This window comes from Plecotus auritus (assembly GCF_963455305.1).
Source record: "Plecotus auritus genome assembly, chromosome: 1".
In the NCBI taxonomy this organism is placed as follows: domain Eukaryota; kingdom Metazoa; phylum Chordata; class Mammalia; order Chiroptera; family Vespertilionidae; genus Plecotus; species Plecotus auritus.
The window spans coordinates 82543979-82563393 of NC_137770.1; the positions used below are offsets into that span (position 1 = coordinate 82543979).

The following is a 19415-nucleotide window of genomic DNA, read 5'->3' on the forward strand; positions in this document are numbered from 1 at the left end:
TTCCAATCGGCGGAGAGCGACGCGCGTCCTTGCGGAAGTGACGGCAGTCGCGGGTCCTGTGGGGGCGGTGGGGACGATGAGGGGACTGAGACGGTGGTAACCGTTGTGTGAAGATGGAGGTAGGAATTTGAGCGCTGAGAAGTCTGGCGAGAGAGCGCGGCTGACCGGGTTGGAGCGGAGGCGGGAAGCCGGGCGGAGAGACAGTTGACGGGACTGCAGAGAGAGCGGGGTTTGGGGAGTGTTGATCTGAATATCGGGGTCAGAATCCGTCACTCCAAGCTAACTCCCTTCTCCCCTAACTTATCCCCGCGGCTTTCTTTTGGTTTTCAGTTTCCCGGAGGAAATGACAATTACCTGACGATCACAGGGCCCTCACACCCCTTCCTGTCAGGGGCCGAGGTGAGCACGAGCTGCGGGCGCTGGGGGGAGGGCTGGGGCGTGAGGAAGCGGTGGGAGAGGGCGGTGGGGAGGCGAGGACCCAGGGGCCGGGACCTGGCAACCGGGGCCGCTGTTGGTATTTAGAGTCTTCTAGACCCTGAGGACTATGGGGAGGCCTGGGGAGCTGCTGTCATCGGAAAAGCGGGACGGAGGAAAGAGCTAACCTATTTCCGAGTGATTCTGGAGGGGAAGACAGAGTGAACTTGTCTCCTTTGGTTGGGGAGAAGTAACTGCGACAATCTTGAGGGAATCGCAGAGGGAAGAGAATATTTCAGCTAAAGAAATTGGGGTGAGGGAAGGAGCCTGCCTAAAAGGGGTTAACCGTGGGCATGTGTTCATTCTTGAAACAACTCTATTGAAGGGGGTCTTTGTTTCATTCAAATTACCTACTCAGCGATAAAAACAGAAAAATTAGCTTGTTTTGCTAGTGACAGGATGAAAGGAAGTCGTTACCAGAAAACATGAAAGAAGTGAGACATGTGCTTCTGTTTGCCAGTGACTCAGGTTACTTCACCTTTGTATGTCACAGTTTCTCCAGCTGTCAGATGGCTACAATAATAGTTTCTTGTGATGTTGAGAAATAGAAGTATTGGCGCCCGGCAGGCGTGGCTCAGCGGTTAAGTGTCGAGCTATATGAACCAGGAGGTCGGTTCCATTCTGGTCAAGGGCACATGCCTGGTTGCCGGCTCAATCCCCAGTAGGGAGGTACAGGATGCAGCTGATCAATGATTCTCTCTCTTCATTGATGTTTCTGTCTGTCCCTCTCCCTCTCTAAAATCAATAAAAAATGTATTTTTAAAAAAGACTCACTTAAAAGAAAAAGAAAGTGCATCATTGCCAATTTCTTCTAAATCAGGTCTCCACATTTAAATTTCTTTAGACTGTGGTAAATTTCACATTGTCCACATCTAGAAACTTTCTGGGTTTGAGCCTGTCCTTTGTTTTTGCTTTTATGACTTTAAGACGTTTAAAAAGACAAAAGTACTTTGCCGAGAAGCTGATAACTAAATTTCAGTGGCTTCTTTTAGCCCAGGACTTTGTCATTGTTAATAGTTCTTCTTCTCATTGCCACTTCACCTTCCTTTCCCGTTGTTGTTTTTTTAAAGCTTTATTTTAATTGGTTTATGGTTTTTGTTGTATCTGGTCTTATAGTGAGCCACTCAGAACTAGTAAAGGTAATTTTAAAATTTTTGCTTTTAGAGACCAGGGGGAGGGATTAGAGAGAGAAAGACATCGATTTGTTGTCCTACCCATTTATGCATTCATTGGTTGCTTCTTGAATGTGCCCTGACCATGGATTGAACCTGCAATCTGGCATGTGGGTCAATGCTCTGAGCTACTCAGCCACGGCATTCATTATATTGAGTACTTTCTAGGTGTTGAATTCTATGTCATGATAGGAGGCAGTGCATGGTGATGGAGAGACCTCTGTTTAAATCCTGTCTCCCTGTTTTTTTATTACAGTTGACAAACAATATTATATTAGTTTTAGGTGTACAACATAGTGACTACACATTTATATAACTTAGGAAGCGATCACGTGATAATGCTAGTATGGGCAAAAGATTTGAACACATACTTCACAAAAGAGCAAATCCAAATTGCCACTAGGCATCTGAAAAAGGGTCATCATCACTCATCAGAGAAATGCCAGTTAAAATCAAGGAGATACCATTGCACATCCACCAGAATTAAAAAGACTGACAATTCCAAGAGTTGACAAGGATGTAGATAACTCTTAATCATTGCTGGTAAGAGTGTAAATTGATTCAACCACTTTGGAAAATTGACAGTATCTACTAAGGATAAGCATATACATGCTCTAGCTGGTTTGGCTCAGTGGATAGAGTGTCGGCCTGCAGACTGAAGGGTCCCAGGTTCAATTCCAGTCAAGGGCATGTACCTTGGTTGTGGGCACATCCCCAGTGGGGGTGTGCAGGAGGCAGCTGATCGATGCTTCTCTCTCATTGATGTTTCTAACTCTCTCCCTTCCTTTCTGTAAAAAATCAATAAAATATATTTTTTAAAAATCAATAAAATATATTTTATTAAAAAAAAAAAAGGATAAGCATATACCTACCCTGTGACCTAGTGATTCCACTCTTTGATACACACATGAGAGAAATGAGTGCATATATTCACCAAAAACATGTATGTTCACAGCAGTTTTATTCATAGTAGCTAAGCATTGGAAACAACCCAAGTGTCTGTAAACTGGCATATCTGTAAAAAGGAATACTACACAGCAATAAAAAATGAAATATTAATAAATGCAACTTGGATTATCTCAAAAATATAATGTAAGCAATAGAAGCCAGACATAAAAGAATAGACACAATATGAGTTCATTTTTAATGAAGATAAAAAATATGCAATACTAAACTCTCCTATATAATAAAGGGGTAATATGCAAATTAACCCTCACACCCTCACAAGATTGCTGCCTACGACCAGGCCAGCAGGGGGGTTAGTGAGGGACGACCAAACGACTGAATAGCAGGCTATGTGGGGCGACCAGATAGGTGGAGGGGGAGGGGCTGTGAGGGGGGACCAGGCTGGCATGGGGGGCAGTAAGAGGCGACCAGGCCAGAGGGGGGAGAGGGGGGTGCAGTTGGGAGCGTCGAGGCCGGTGGGGGGGGGGGCAGTTGGGGGTGATTAGGCCGGCAGGGGGGTCAGTGAGGGACAACCAGGCTGGTAGAAGGGGGCAGTAAGGGGTGACCAGGCTGGTGGGGGGGGCAGTTAGGAGCAACCAGGCCGGCAGTGGGGGGCACTTAGGGGCGACCAGGCAGGCAGGCAGGTGAGCGATTAGGAGCCAGTGGTCCAGGATTGTGAGAGGGATGTCCGACTGCTGGTTTAGGCCTGATCCCAGGATCGGGCCTAAACCGGCAGTCGGACATCCCTCAAGGGGTCCCGGATTGGAGAAGGTGCAGGCTGGGCTGAGGGGGACCCCCCCCTCTCGTGCACAAATTTCATGCACTGGGCCTCTAGTAGTGATATAAATCAGAATAGTGATATTTGTTGTGGAAGGAGGGAGCATTGACTGGGAAGGAGCATGAGAAAATATTTTGGAGTGATAGAAATATCTGTATCCTTGATCTGAGTGGTGGTTAACTGGATGTTAGCATATCTAAAAAAATCCATTGAAATATATATTTAAAATTTGTGTGCATAAGTTATGCTTCAGTAAATAAAACATAATTTTTAAAGAGTAGGTGTCCAGAGAGAAAAGCTTAGCATTTGTTATAACACTGCTTGAAATAGGAAAGGTCTATAATCTAAAGGGAATTTAATCTTTTGTTTCATTCAGGTTGGCTCCTATATAATGATACTAGTGGCTTGGTGCACGAAATTCGTGCACGGGGGTGGGGTGGGGGTGGATGTCTATCAGCCTGGCCTGCACCCTCTCCAATCTGGGACCCCTCAGGGGATGTCCGACTGCTGGTTTAGGCCCAATCCCTAAACCGGCAGTCGGACATCCCTCTCGCAAGCTGGGACTGCTGGCTCCTAACCGCTCACCTGCCTGCCTGCCTGATCCCCCCTAACCACTCTGCCTGCTGGCCTGCACACCCCCAACTGCCCCCCCTGCTGGCCTGCTCACCCCCAACTGCCCCCGCCTGCCTGTCTGCTCGCCCCCAACTGCTCCCCCCTGCCGGTCTGCTCGCCCCCAACTGTCCCCCCCCACCAGCCTGCTCGCCCCCAACTGTCTCCCCCTGCCAGCCTGCTCGTCCCAACTGCCCTCCCCTCCTGGCCTGATTGTCCCTAACTGCCTCTGTCTCGGCTCCGCCACCATGGCTTTGTCCAGAAGGATGTCCGGAAGGTCTCCCGGTCTAATTAGCATATTACCCTTCTATTAGTATAGATTGTGTTTTGAGCACTTTGGGAAAATAGTAAGTCATAAGTATAATTTAATTAGAAATAGCATTTATAACATTAGAATCAGTTAATGATTTTAGGCTGAATAGTTAAAAATCACTACTATATCAGTTGTTGTTGTTTTTTTAATGGATTTTTGGGAGGACAGAGAGAGAGAGAGATAGAAACATTGATGTGAGAGCAAGACATAGATCAGCTGCTTCCTGCACGCCCTCTACTGGGGATGGAGCCTACAACCTGGGCATTTACCCTGACAGGAATGGAACTGGCAATCTTTCAGTGTTAGGGCTGACTCCCAACCAAGTCACACCAGCCAGGGCTACTATATCAGTTTTTAAGAACAATAAATTATTTAAATAACACATAGTACTAGTGTACTATTGAATAAATAGATGTTGGATTAAATTTCTTTAAAATGAATAATTTACACAAGAAACTAAAATGCTGGATTGTGTGTTTTGGTATGGGAGTGTGAAATGGGAAGGAAATGGATTGTTGTTGGTTTTTTGTTGTTGTTCCCTCAATAGGTAAGCCTCCTTATTTTATTTTAAACACTAGTGGCCTGGTGCAGGAAATTTGTGCATGGGGTGGAGGATGTCCCTCAGCCCGGCCTGCACTCTCCCCTCTCCAATCTGGGACCCCTCAGAGGATGTCCGACTGCCAGTTTAGGCCCGATCCCACAGTCAGACATCCCTTTCGCAATCCGGGACCACTGGCTCCTAACCGTTCACCTGCCTGCCTGCCTGATCGCCCCTAACCACTCTGCCTGCCAGCCTGAACGCCCCTAACTGCCCCACCCTTCTGGCCTGAACGCCCATAACTGCCCACTCTGCCAGCCTGATCATTCCCAACTGCGCTGCCCTGCCAGCCTGCTCACCCCCAACTACCCCCCCTTGCTGGCCTGCTCACCCCCAATTGCCCCCCCTGCCAGCCTGCTCACCCCCCAACTGCCTCCTCTGCCAGCCAGCTTGCCCCCAACTGCCCCTCCCGCCAGCCTGATCACCCCCAACTGCGCCGCCCTTCTGACCTGCTCGCTCCTAACTGCCCCCCCTTGCCAGCCTGCTCACCCCCAACTGCCCCCCTGCTGGCCTGATCACCCCCAACTGCCCCCCCTGCCGGCCAGCTCGCCCCCCAACTGCCCTCCCCTGCCGGCCTGATTGCCCCCAACTGCCCCCCCTTGCCAGCCTGCTCACTCCCAACTGTCCCCCCCCCCCCCGCTGGCCTGCTTGCCCCCAACTGCCCTCCCCTGCCAGCCAGCTCGCTCCCAACTGCCCTCCCCTGCTGGCCTGATCACCCCCAACTGTCCCCCCTTGCCGGCCTGATTGCCCCCAACTGCCCCCCCTTCTGGCCTGCTCACCCCCAACTGCCCCCCTTCTGCAGGTCTGCTCACCCCCAACTGCCCCCCCCTTGCTGGCCTTATCACCCCAACTGCCCCCCCCCCACCGCCAGCCTGCTCGCCCCCAACTGCTCCCCCCTGCCATCCTGCTTGCCCTCAATTGCCCCCCCCCGCCAGCATGCTTGCCCCCAACTTCCCCCCCCCCCCCCCACGCCAGCCTGATCGTCCCTAACCACCTCTGCCTCAACCCTGCCACCATGGCTTTGTCTGGAAGGATATCCGGAACGTCTCCCGGAAGTTCTCCTAGTCTAATTTGCATATTACCCTTTTATTAGTGTATATTTTTATTGATTTCAGAGAGTAAGGGAGAGGGAGAGAGAGATAGAAAATCAGTGACGAGAGAGAACCATTGATCGGCTGCCTCTTACATACCCCACTTTTGGGATCGAGCCCGCAACTTGGTCATGTGTCCTGACCGGGAATCAAACAATGACTTCCTGGTTCATAAGTCAACGCTCAACCACTGATTCATACCAGCTGGGCAGCCTCTTTATTTTATAAACTGTAATTCCCAAACTGCTTCTTCCCCCTAAAAGGCCCAGGAATTTAACAGAGAAGGAAAAGAAAGCTGAGTGAGAAGGTAACTGCATCATGTTTCTATTTTCTCCTTCTGTACCCACATCATTTATATTTACTTTGATACTTGCTACAGTTATCTTCGTTTTATATTTGACAGTCTAGCAGGAGTGGGCAAACTTTTTGACTCGAGGGCCACAATGGGTTCTTAAACTGGACTGGAGGGCCGGAACAGAAGCATGGATGGAGTGTTTGTGTGAACTAATATAAATTCAAAGTAAAGGAGTGGAGGGGAGAGCAAGAGAACCCTCCGCTCTTTCGGCTCTGCGGGCCGGATAGAACAGCCGAACGGGCCGGATTCGGCCCGTGGGCCGTAGTTTGCCCACGGCTGGTCTAGAGTATGATCTAGTTATGTAGCAGATCCACTAAAATAAGTTTGGATTTTCATAATTGGATTTTAACCATAATCTTTCAAATCATTTGTGTAGTAAAGGGATTTAGAGGGAGTCTCTGTGTTTATTCTAGCACGTGGTTTACCCTTCCGTATTCTTATTCATTGCCATTATTGTTTTTAAATATATTTTTATTGATTTTAGGAATGGAGAGGGAGAGATAGATAGAAACATCAATGATGAGAGAGAATCATTGATCACTGTCTCCTGCACGCCCCCTACTGGGGATCGAGCCCGCAACCCAGGCTTGTGCCCTTGGCTGGAATCGAACCTGGGACCCTTCAATCCACAGGCCGATGCTCTATCCACTGAGCCAAATTAGCTAGGACTCATTGCCATTATTTTACTCTTCATACTTAAAGGAAGAAAACCAAATAAACAAAACAACACAGCCCACCTCCCCGCTCTCCCCCCAAAACATACACAATACCATTAAAGCCACAGATAGTGACTAACAAAGCTGTTTTCAGGAGGTTGTACATACAAAGAATGCCTTGTTAATTCGACACAATGGAATCTCTGCCTGTCTTTTTTTAGTGTAGTGCATGAGAGCACTCCAGATGGTTTGTGAGGGCTAGTCCTTTGTAGAACACTGGTCTCTTATTTTGGATATGAATTTTTACTCCTTTAGAGTTTTCGTTAACAAATCATTTCATATCTCAGCAGAGTTGCTTTTTTATTTGTATGGTAAGCATCCTTTGTTGTGGATAGGCATCTTTTACTTTGCCAAAACAATCTGTATCTTTAAAATTTTTCAAACTACTATTATCAAACGATTGATCTAGCACAATAAATGTTTCCCCTGTTCTTTTTCCTGTCTCTGTAGCTTGTTTGTTTGCATGAGAATTTGGTTAAAAAAAATCTTTGTACCCACTTCCTGAAAAGTGCAGACATGAATCTAAACTGAAATTTTAGTGTCATGTAAGCCCTAGCTGGGTAGGGGGTAGCTCACTTGGTTAGAGTGCTGTCCCAATACTCTAAGGTTGTGGGTTTGATCCCCAGTCAGGGTACAATACAAAAAGCAACCAATGAATGAAAAAAAAAAAAAAGTAGAACAACAAATTGATCTCCTTCCCTCCATCAATCCTTCCTTCTCTCCCTCTCTCAAATCAATAAAAAAACAATTTTTTTAAGGTGGTAAAATGAATTCAGTGTCATAGACCTAGAGATAAGAACTTTCACACAATAACAAATTAGGAGTTTTGTACTGAGAAGAGTTCAGTTCTTAGGGAGATATTTACTTTTTCCATCAAGAACTGCCTGTTTCTGTACTCCTTATGCTACTGTCATATTACAGCCCAGACAACTACCAAATTTTTACCATGCTAAGTAAAATAGTAAGGATCTTGGAAGAGGAAAACATAGAAATGAAGCTATACATGTCTTTTTGTCTTCAAACTTATTTCTGTTTGCCAGTATGACTCAGAGAGATTGGGCATTTCAGAAACATACCTTTTTCTCCCTAGTTTCTACTACCTGGAAATATTCTTCTAGCACTGTCTTCATTAAAATAAAAATGATGATATTACTGAGACCCTTTCTGGGTGAAGAAAAGCCAGAGGACCTCTTAGAATGCATTGTTTAATCAGGAAAATATGTGGATGTCTATTGAATTTGATCTGAATCAGTTGACATTTACTGTGCCATGTGACAGGTTGATAAAATTTAAAGCTTCCAAAATTTCAACTACCTATGATAATTGGTTGGGGCAGATGGCAAGTTAATAATAATTTAGATGTTAAGACAGTTATTAAGCAATTATGTATATCAAGCAGTGTGATCAGCTTTTTGTGTGCTAAATCCAATTAATCCTCATAAAAACCTTATAAGGAGATTACCATTACAACTACCATTTCCTTAAATGAGGAAAACTCATTTAAGATTATATGGTAAGGCCGAAACCGGTTTGGCTCAGTGGATAGAGCGTCGGCCTGCGGACTGAAGGGTCCCGGGTTCGATTCCGGTCAAGGGCATGTACCTTGGTTGCGGGCACATCCCCAGTGGGGGGTGTGCAGGAGGCAGCAGATCGATGTTTCTCTCTCATCGATGTTTCTGGCTCTCTATCCCTCTCCCTTCCTCTCTGTGAAATATCAATAAAATGTATTTAAAAAAAAAAAAAAAAAGATTATATAGTAAGTGGCAGAGCTGGAACTTGAACCAAGACCTCTCATGACACCAGTGGCTCTTGATATTATTTACAGGGTTGGGAAATATAAGTTTATAGTTCATATGGAAAATAATACAATAACTAATAATATAAGAATAAACTGTGTTTTGCATACTCATAACTATAAACGTACTTTTGCCCTACCCTGTGTAATGCTCTAGTGCTACAGATGCCATTTTAGTTTTTTTACTTTATTTTGTTTTTAATATATTTTTTATTAATTTCAGAGAGGAAGGAGAGGGAGAGATAGAGAAACATCAATGATGAGAGAGAATCATTGATTGGCTGCCTCCTGCACACCCCCGACTGGGGATTGAGCCCGCAACTCGGGCATGTGCCCTGACCAGGAATCGAATCATGACCGTCTGATTCATAGGTCGACATCCAGCCACTGAGCCACGCTGGCTGCCATTTTAGTTTTTTAATGTCAAAAGAAACCGTAACATTTAATGTGTGTTATGTCAGCAATTGATCTGTTAGCTCTGTGTATGGTGGCCCCCATTCGGAATAGAAAGAGTGAATTATTTTTGTAGTTGGACTCAGAGGAAGGGATTGAGTCTTTAGCCAGCTGGAGTAATCTTTTTCTTCCTCACTTAACAGAAAGGCTTGGTCAGAGCAAGATTAAGAATATGTTCAGGAGCTGATAGAAAACCAGTTTGCCATTTAAAAAATAATATATGGAATGCTTCATGAATTTGCGTGACATCCGTGTGCAGGGGGCATGCTAATTAATCATCCAGTTTTAGCTTATGTGCTGCCAGAGTGAGCACCAGTTTGTCTTTTGACAGTAGCTCTTATGTTTTTCTCTTCACTATTATCCTTATTTTGGCATTGTTGGATTTTCCAAAAATACTGTACAAATAGGAATCTTATTTGTTGTTAACATCATGATTTCTAAAATGGAAAAGATGTAGGAAACTCTAAGTGCATACATTTTAGAGGGAGATAAGGTACCCATGATAGGAAAAGCTTCAAAGGAACATAAAACAACAGAATATAATTGTCTGGTTGACAATGAATTTCTGTGGTCTAACAGCTCAGGCGTAGTAGTAGTAGTGAAATCTTTAGAATCTTTGGAGAGACTTTAAACATCATAGCTAAACAGGTAATAAAGTCTGAGTCCTTACTAATGCTGCTGTTATTATTAGAATAATAGACATAATATTTTAGGACCGCTGAGATGATAAAAGTAGAAAAGAGATAAAAGAGTTGAAAATTGTGATTGATGTTGGCAGCTTTGTATGTGCCATACATCCAAGGTTATGCGAAAGAGAGGTTTATTTGTAAAACTAAATAGGTCCTAAGAAATTGATAACAAAAATAGGATCCAGGCTGGAAAGAGGTACACTGAGAATTCTCAGTATTCAGCCATGTTCTTCACTTAGAAGTATACAGCTTCTCCTCTTCCCACTAATTATTTTTCCTCTCTTTTTCCCCCTTACAGACATTCCATACACCAAGCCTGGGTGATGAGGAATTTGAAATCCCACCTATCTCCTTGGATTCTGATCCGTCACTGGCTGTCTCAGATGTGGTTGGCCACTTTGATGATCTGGCAGACCCATCCTCCTCACAGGATGGCAGCTTTTCAGCCCAATATGGGGTCCAGACATTGGACATGCCTGTGGGCATGACCCATGGCTTGATGGAGCAGGGCGGGGGGCTCCTGAGTGGGGGCTTGACCATGGTAAGGGGCAAGATTTGTTCAGGCTTACCCAAGCTCCTGGGCATGGTGTTAGGGAAGATAAAAGGAATTCTGTTCCTTATTGCACTTGAGTATTACATGTTTCTCACTTTTGTGGATGAAGGCTCATTGATAAAGACTTAAAGTCCATTGAATGAATGAAATGTATCATCTGAGTCAATTTTACTTGAAAAATGGTTTAAAATAGTAAAATGTCCAGTCACCTGAAGATTAACCCTGAATTGAAGATGATTTATTGTGATTTGCAGGCAGTCTCCCCCCTTTTAATATAGCCTTCACATCCTAGGATTCAAATGTGAGTGTGATAGCTGGCACATTGATTTATTCAAAAACAGCCTGAACAAAATGTATTAACTGTGGATTAGTAAGTGTTATAAATCAGTATATTGGGCTTCCAGCACATCTCATTAGTAGCCCATCTCCACACATTTTATTTGATGGGAAACATCTTAACTTCGGCCTTACTACTCAGATTGCCTGTGTATTGCAACTTTAAAAGCCATTATTTTAGCAGTGTACAGAGAAGTTTTTCTTTACTCCTTGTGTCATTACTACCTCCAGATTACCAAATAATTTATTAACTCTTTAATTTGTCCAAAATTAAGACCTCTGGTTATTTTTAGTTGTTTTAGAGCAGGCTTTGGAGTACAAAGAAGTGACTTTACTAATTTATATACTTTATTAAAAAGCTTAATGTTCTATATGTAGACAAATTATTTTATGTTTAGAGTCTAAATGATATAATGTAGATGAGTAGGGTGTTTGTAAACTGTCCTGAACTCGATGGGGGGGAAGAGTGGTATACTTTATATTTAGTGTTTAATTAGTCCTTCTGCTTCTCTCAGGACTTGGACCATTCTATAGGAACTCAGTATAGCGCCAACCCACCTGTTACAATTGATGTACCAATGACAGACATGACGTCTGGCTTGATGGGGCATAACCAGTTGACCACCATTGATCAGTCAGAACTGAGTTCTCAACTTGGTTTGAGCTTAGGGGGTGGTACCATTCTGCCACCTGCCCAGTCACCTGAGGATCGTCTTTCAACCACCCCTTCACCTACTAATTCACTTCATGAGGATGGTGTTGAGGATTTCCGGAGGGTGAGGCATTCCCTGCCAAAAATCAAATCTGCCATGATATTCTGGGATAAAACTCTTGGCATACAGAGTACTTTACACCTGTTCTGCCATCTCCTCTGCTCTTTTCTGGGTATGGGGTCCTGCCTCTCAATTTATAGTTTGTAAAGTTCCTCCCAATCTTCATTCTTATTGGTCCTCACATACTTTACTAATATCTTAATCCTATTGCCTCTATTTTTAGTATTTCTGAAAATTCCTCCATGTAGCTAGTTTCCCCATATAAAAGTCCTTTTCTTGCAGTTCTCCAGATATACTTCCCTTCTTCCTTCTTGTAATTCTCTCTTTTCTCCCCTGCAGCAACTTCCCAGCCAGAAGACAGTTGTTGTGGAAGCAGGGAAAAAGCAGAAGACCCCAAAGAAGAGAAAAAAGAAAGATCCTAATGAACCTCAGAAACCAGTTTCAGCATATGCCTTATTCTTTCGTGATACACAGGCTGCCATCAAGGGACAGAATCCCAATGCCACTTTTGGAGAAGTTTCAAAAATTGTGGCCTCCATGTGGGACAGTCTTGGAGAGGAGCAAAAACAGGTGAGCAAATAATGAGGAACTAGTGGATAGGGAATGTTCCAGAAGTTTTTAAGTAAAGGGATGAAAACTTAAGTTTTCTTTTAACTTTCTTACATGTTCTTTTATCACCTCTTTGTTAATGTCATTTACAGATCATCCTTTGTCTTAGAAGCTGCAGCCATATACTAACTAAAAAGTATCAATTATTATAGAAACACTGAATCTAGCTTTTCTAAGCCTCATTTTTCCCCCACTGTAAAATTAGGCTGTTTCTTCATAAGTTGCATGTTGTGACTAACTCTAAAATCTACCAAGTTTGGATTTAGAATTTAGTTTAGGATTTTTCTCATTGGCTTATTTTAAACTTAAAAACTATGATTAATCTCCTTAAATTTAATTAGTGTTTTTTTTTTTAAATGAAAATTGTGCCTGGCCACCATAGCTCAGTGGTTGAGTGTGAACCAGGAGGTCACAGTTTGATTCCCGGTCAGGGCACGTAGGGGCATGCAAGAAGTAGCTAATCAATGCTTTTTTCTCATTGATGTTTCTCTCTCTCCCTCTCCCTTCCCCTTTGAAATAAATATCCTATATAATAAAACCCTAATATGCAAATTGACCGAATGGCAGAACAACTGGCCACTATGACATGCACTGACCACCAGGGGGCAGATGCTCAACACAGGAGCTGCCCCCTGGTGGTCAGTGTGCTCCCATAGTGGGGAGCGCCGCTCAGCCAGAAGCCATGCTCATGGCTGGCAAGCACAGCAGCGGTGGCGGGAGCCTCTCCCAGCTCTGTGGCAGCGCAAAGGACCCCTTGGGGTCCCAGACTGCGAGAGGGCACAGGCTGGGCTGCGGGACCCTCCAGTGCACGAATGTTGCACTAGTATTTAAAATAAATAATGAAAATTGTGATACTATGTAATAAAGGATAGAATTGAAATGGCTATAATTATCATACACTAAGTTTTGTGTCAAAGAGAATCTGCTACTTGATTTGAAAAGGGTAAATTTATTCTAGATAACTTGTATTAGTTATCTGTTGCTACTCAAAGCACCACAAATTTTTAAAAAATGGCAATTTGTTATTTCCCATGATTCTTCAGATTGGTGGGGTGGTTTTCCTAATGTTCTTTCCTGGGCACATTCCCGTGGTTGTAGTCAAGGGACAGCTGGTATGGCTGGCCAGGGTGACTTTGCTCCCATGTCTGGCAGTTGGTGTTACCTGTTGGCTTAGTTGTCTTGGTTCTCTTTCACACGGCCTCTATCTTCCACATCTAGACTAGCTTCTTTACAGTATGGCAAATGTTGACCAGTGATCCAAGAGGACAAAAACAGATGCCCCAGATTTTTTGTGTCACTTCAGCCATATTTTAATGGTCAACGGAATTCATAGAGCTAGCCCAGATTCAAAGAAAGAGCAAATTCAAAGAAAGATTCAGCTCTTAATGGAAGAAGAGGTATACAAAATGGGAAGAGTTCTTGTGGCCATCATTGCAAACAATTTAACACATTCCTTAAGGGAAAGTGTACTGGTTAGGCACAATCCCAGGCTAAGCAGATTACTGATCTGAAATAGTTTTGGGGTCAGGATTTGTTTTGCTAATCGAAGTGGGCATGGGTTGGTGTTAATTTTAGAAGTGTAGTTATTCTGGCAAGATGCTTTTTTTTAAGTTTAGTTTTATTCTTTTTCTATTTTTATTAATTTCAGAGAGGGAGAGGGAGAAATAGAAACATCAATGATGGGAGAGAATCATTGATTGGCTGCCTCCTGCACCCCTCTTACTGGGGATCGAGCCTGCAACCTGGGCATGTGCCCTTGACCATACCCAAACCTGGAACACTTCAGTCCGCAGGCCAACACTCTACCCACTGAGCCAGATCAGCCAGGGTTGGCAAGATTCTTGTTGATTGGCTGGCTTTCAGATGCTTGGTCACTGGAAAGTTTGACATGGAGGCTGTCTTGATTACTAGCTTTCAAAAGTATATTCACTAAAAGGAATTGTCAGTATTCATTTTAAAAATACATATATCTTTATTGATTTTGGAGAGGGAGAGAGAGATAGAAACATCAGTGATGAGAAAGAATCATTGATTGGCTAATTCCTGCACACCCCACACTGGGGAGCAAGCCCACAATCCAGGCATCTGCCCTGACTGGGAATCGAACCATGACCTCCTGGTTCATAGGTCGACGCTCAACCACTGAGCAACACTGGCCAAGCTGGAGTTCTCAGTATTCAGACTGAGATTGTCATGCAGTGATGAATAGAATTATCAGTCTTTTCTAGGCGTTTGGGCACTTCTTAAACAGTTTTTCTTTCCTGCAGGTATATAAGAGGAAAACTGAGGCTGCCAAGAAAGAGTATCTGAAAGCTCTGGCTGCTTATAAAGACAATCAAGAGTGTCAGGTAAGAGGGTTACGGCAGATGGATATTTAAACCAATAAAAGATTTTTTCAAGCTGTTTATTAGTTACTAGAGGCCTGGTGCACGAAATTCGTGCACGGGCGGGGGTGGGGAGAGTCCCTCAGCCCGGCCTGAACCCTCTCCAATCCAGGATCCCTCTTGCAATCCGGGACCACTGGCTCCTAACTGCTCACCTGCCTGCCTGCCTGCCTGCCTGATCGCCCCTAACCACCTCTGCCTGCAAGCCTGATGGCCCCTAACCGCCTCGGCCCTCGCTACCGTGGCTTTGTCCAAAAGGATGTCTGGAAGATGTCCGGTCTAATTAGCATATTACCCTTTTATTAGTATAGATAATACCACCAAAAACCTGTGCAACCTTTTAATAACTAGTAGTTAAAGCTTAGAAACATATATAGCATGGTTTCTTCTTGTTCCCGTCATAAATCTTACTAAACAGTCTTTGTGAGTTTGTTTTTCATTGTTTAGACAGGGTAGCACCCACAGCTGTTTTTTCCTTTTTTAATTTATTTTTTATTTTCAATCTATCATTGTCTTTTGGGAGGTGATTAAAGTGAGTATGTCCCAGGGAATACAGTAAATTTCTGAATGGCTTTTTCTTTTTTTGGTCGTCGTTTAGGCCACTGTGGAAACAGTGGAGCTGGATCCAGTGCCACCATCACAGACTCCTTCTCCACCTCCTGTTGCTACTGTTGACCCAGCATCTCCAGCACCAGCCTCAACAGAGCCCCCTGCCCTGTCTCCTTCCATTGTTGTTAACTCCACTCTTTCATCCTATGTGGCCAATCAGGCATCTTCTGGGGCTGGGGGTCAGCCTAATATCACCAAGTTGATTATTACCAAACAGATGTTGCCCTCATCTATTACCATGTCCCAAGGAGGGATGGTTACTGTTATTCCAGCCACAGTGGTGACCTCCAGGGGGATCCAACTAGGCCAAAGCAGCACAGCTACTATACAGCCCAGTCAACAAGCCCAGATTGTTACTCGATCAGTGTTGCAGGCAGCAGCAGCAGCTGCTGCTTCTATGCAACTGCCTCCACCCCGACTACAACCTCCTCCATTGCAACAGATGCCTCAGCCCCCCACTCAGCAGCAAGTGACCATTCTGCAGCAGCCTCCCCCACTCCAGGCCATGCAACAGCCTCCACCTCAGAAAGCTCGAATCAATTTACAGCAACAGCCACCTCCTCTGCAGATCAAGATTGTGCCTGGACCCACTCTGAAAATGCAGACCACCTTAGTCCCACCAGCTGTGGAAAGTAGTCCTGAGCGACCTATGAACACAAGCCCTGAGGCCCATACAGTGGAGGAGACCTCTACTGATACAATCTGTGAGATGATCACAGATGTAGTTCCTGAGGTGAGCCAGTTTTCAAGTGTCTTTCCTTTGATGATCAGTCTCCTCTGATGATCCAATAAAAGTAGGGGTTGCCATTAGCACTTAATTGGAAACCAGGAGTATGAAACAGCCTGTAAAGGACAGTTCCCACCTATAATACTCTGTAGTGTTCTTGGTGAAAAGCATTAAGAGGGCCTCCTTTCCCAGACTACTGTTTAAGCGAAATACTGTGGTTTGACTAGAGAGGATACAACCCAAGCCTGGAGTTATTTTTTGGAGGTATCTACCCAAGGATCCTAAACTTTAGAGATTTAAGTGCTTCCATTTTTCCTATATCTGGACTGCTTGGCTTGATGTTTTCAGTGGGGAGATGGATAGGGGATATAGCTAGAAAAATTCAATTGGTTCATATCAATGAGTCCAAAGTGACATAAACATGTCCATTACCCTAGCTTTAACTTATACATGGCCAGTGGTTATTTTTAAATATGGGTCTGTTTGAGACTAGCACCACAATTGATGAAGCAGTAATTTAAAGAAAAATAATCCCTCTATCAGGAGGAAACTATGAATCTCCAAGTTCTTTCACTTTTTCTAATGGCACATTTTGTCCTCTCTTAAATCTCGTAATCTTAGTTGAGGTGACCCAACCTCTTTTCACATTCTGCTTTTGATTTTATATATTCAAGTGTGGAATAAAGTCAGTGATGGGCAAGATTAAAATTAAAGAGTACAGTGACCCACGGTGCACACGTAAAACTAGTAGTCGACCCTCCACATACATGGATTCCTAACCTGGATCAAAAATAGTGACCCTTTAACTGGGCAGGTAAATCTGCATACGCTTGAGCGGACCCTCGCAGTTCAAACCTGAGTTGTTAAAGCGTCAATATACTAGCATATAGCCAACATTCTCCTAATGGGAAGAAGCTTCATGTCAGTCTGCTTGGCAAAGTTCTAAAACTGGATAAAAAGCGGGAGACCAAAAACTCACCTTCTTTTGAAATGTTACCCCAAGCCCTGACCGGCTTGGTTCAGTGGATAGAGCGTCGGCCTGCGGACTGAAGGGTCCCAGGTTCGATTCCAGTCGGGCGTGTACACCTGGGTTGCGGGCACATCCCCAGTAAGGGGCGTGCAGGAGGCAGCTGATCGATGTCTCTCTCATCGCTGTTTCTAACTCTGTCTCTCTCTCTCTCTTCCTCTCTGTAAAAAATCAATAAAATATATTTAAAAAAAAAAAATGTTACCCCCATATGTGTGGGATGTTAACTCCTTTTGCTCCATTGGGTCCCAAAGTTAATTTGACTAGTGGCTGGCAAGGTAGGTAGCAAATCTAATCCATCTTTGGTGCTTTCTTCCTCTCATAGGTTGAGTCTCCTTCTCAAATGGATGTTGAATTGGTTAGTGGGTCTCCAGTGACGATCTCACCCCAGCCTCGCTGTGTGAGGTCTGGTTGTGAGAACCCTCCCATTGCGAGTAAGGACTGGGACAATGAATACTGCAGCAATGAGTGTGTGGTGAAGCACTGCAGGTGAGTTACAGTTTCTCTTATAATTCAGGTGTTGCTAAAATTAACTATTGGAAAACATGGTAACCCTGAGCATGTCAGTATTACCTTAGATAGAGTATACCTTACCTTAGGTAAAGTAAGTTGGTATATACATGTATATGTCTGATTGTAAGACTATTAGAAAAGTTCCCCTGCTCTTATAAAGAGCTTACATTTGCTACACAGACAAAGATAATTAGCAGTCACGCTTCTCAGGTACCACATATACCTTTAGGTATACTCTTTAAATGTATGATGACACATTAAGCAGTTATTGACTGAATATTAGCTTCGCCTATCTCCTTAGTGCAAATAGAACATTTAGGGAATTAGAATTTGAGGAAGAATGGATAAGTGATAAATAGCATAATAAGGTGCTAAGTATGGCAGGAGTTGGAGTTCTGAAGATTTTGTCCATCTCCCCAAATTTTCTTGGGATTTATCTACATTTATGAAACGAGGCATTGGTATTTTCTATTTCAAATCCTCTTCACTAAACTAGGATTGTCTATACTGTTGACTTTTAGGCCCATTGCCCTAATATTCCTACTGAGTGATACCATTTCACTTTGATAGGAAGTTAACTGAAAACCCATTTGTTTAAGGCAGAGTTAAGAAAGAATACATCTAAACTATAATTCTGTTTATGTGTATCTTTTTTTCTCTTAGGGATGTCTTCTTGGCCTGGTTAGCCTCTAGAAATTCGAACACAGTGGTGTTTGTAAAATAGTCCTTCCTGTTCTCCAAGCCAGTGAAGATTTATCTGCCAGGAACATGTCCAAGACCCTGCTTTTAAAACTCAAGCTGGGCTTCTGATAGTACCTGAACTGAGCCCATGATGGTCCCTTTATGCTTCTCCCCTTTCCTCTCTTCAGCAAGGGGCCATGCTATGGAGCAGGGTCATTGAGTTTGCTGTAATCTGGGGTTGCTTTTTACTTTCAAGTACAAGCAGAGATGCCAGTGACAATAGCAGAGGAAAGGGTGAAGGGAATATGGACAAGCAGAACATAGGGGTGGTGGGAAGGGGGGGTGGTTTGAGGAAACTTGTTAGTATAATTGTCATAGGTCTTGCCTAAAAGATTATTAAAATTATGAGAGTACATATCAGCTTTGAGCCTACCACTGTGTGCATCCATTTTAAAAGGAATAAAAGGTTGAATTAAAGGATACCTTTTAAACGGAGAGCTAATAATGTCACATCTATACATTGCTTTGAGAACAAAGGTTTTCAATACAGGCATACTGGGCTATAGGGAAAATAACATCATCTAGGATTTTCTTATTTATTCTTCTTTGCAAATATTTCTGTAGTCATTGTCTTTCCTTACCTCAGCTATCACAGTTTCTGAGTGTGAAAGGCAGAACTCTACATCTTTAATATAAGAAGTTTCACAAAAGTCTAAAGTTGTATTCAGTTGTGTTTGATAAGCTATCTTTTAAAAAATATGCCAGAGTGGTTTCACTTACATAATTTACATAAGCTTATTCTCTGCACACCTTAAAGCACTTAAATTTAATCTAAAATGCACTTATTTCACTTTTCTTGAAAATTTAAGCCAAAGAATAGACTACCAAGCCACATAGTTGTAACAGAATCAGCAAATATTTAGAGCATATAGCCCTGGTGATAACCGTAAGGGAAACTCAAATCTTACCTGGAGAAATGCTGTCCCCGAGAGCCCTTTATTATCATGTTCATGTAGTATTAATTACTAATCACTTTCATCCTATACTGAATAATCATTTTAATGCTTCCCATGCATTCATTTAGTTTGAACCCTTACCACAACCCAATGAAGTAGGTAATAGTTCCAGTTTACATTATCAGGAATCATACTGAGGGATGAGTTACATGAGTTCACACACTGTTAAGTGGCAAAGCCAAAATTTGACCTCAAAACC

General features: G+C 43.5%; 1 protein-coding gene across 2 annotated transcripts; it reads left to right on the forward strand.

Moving 5' to 3' along the window:
* The first annotated feature begins 11 nt into the window (after window positions 1-11).
* TOX4 (TOX high mobility group box family member 4) lies at window positions 12-18620 on the forward strand. 2 transcript variants are annotated; one of them, XM_080657518.1, is made up of 10 exons: window positions 59-119; window positions 331-399; window positions 6244-6287; window positions 10287-10529; window positions 11393-11653; window positions 11990-12220; window positions 14527-14607; window positions 15242-15985; window positions 17332-17495; window positions 18183-18620. In XM_080657518.1, exons 4-10 carry the CDS (start codon window positions 10461-10463, stop codon window positions 18241-18243), a joined length of 1611 nt encoding a protein of 536 aa, XP_080513644.1. In that variant the 5' UTR covers window positions 59-119; window positions 331-399; window positions 6244-6287; window positions 10287-10460; the 3' UTR covers window positions 18244-18620. The 2 variants fall into 2 exon arrangements, with proteins under 2 accessions (XP_080513643.1, XP_080513644.1); XM_080657517.1 differs by lacking the exon at window positions 6244-6287 and having other exon boundaries at window positions 12-119.
* Window positions 18621-19415: the final 795 nt, after the last annotated feature.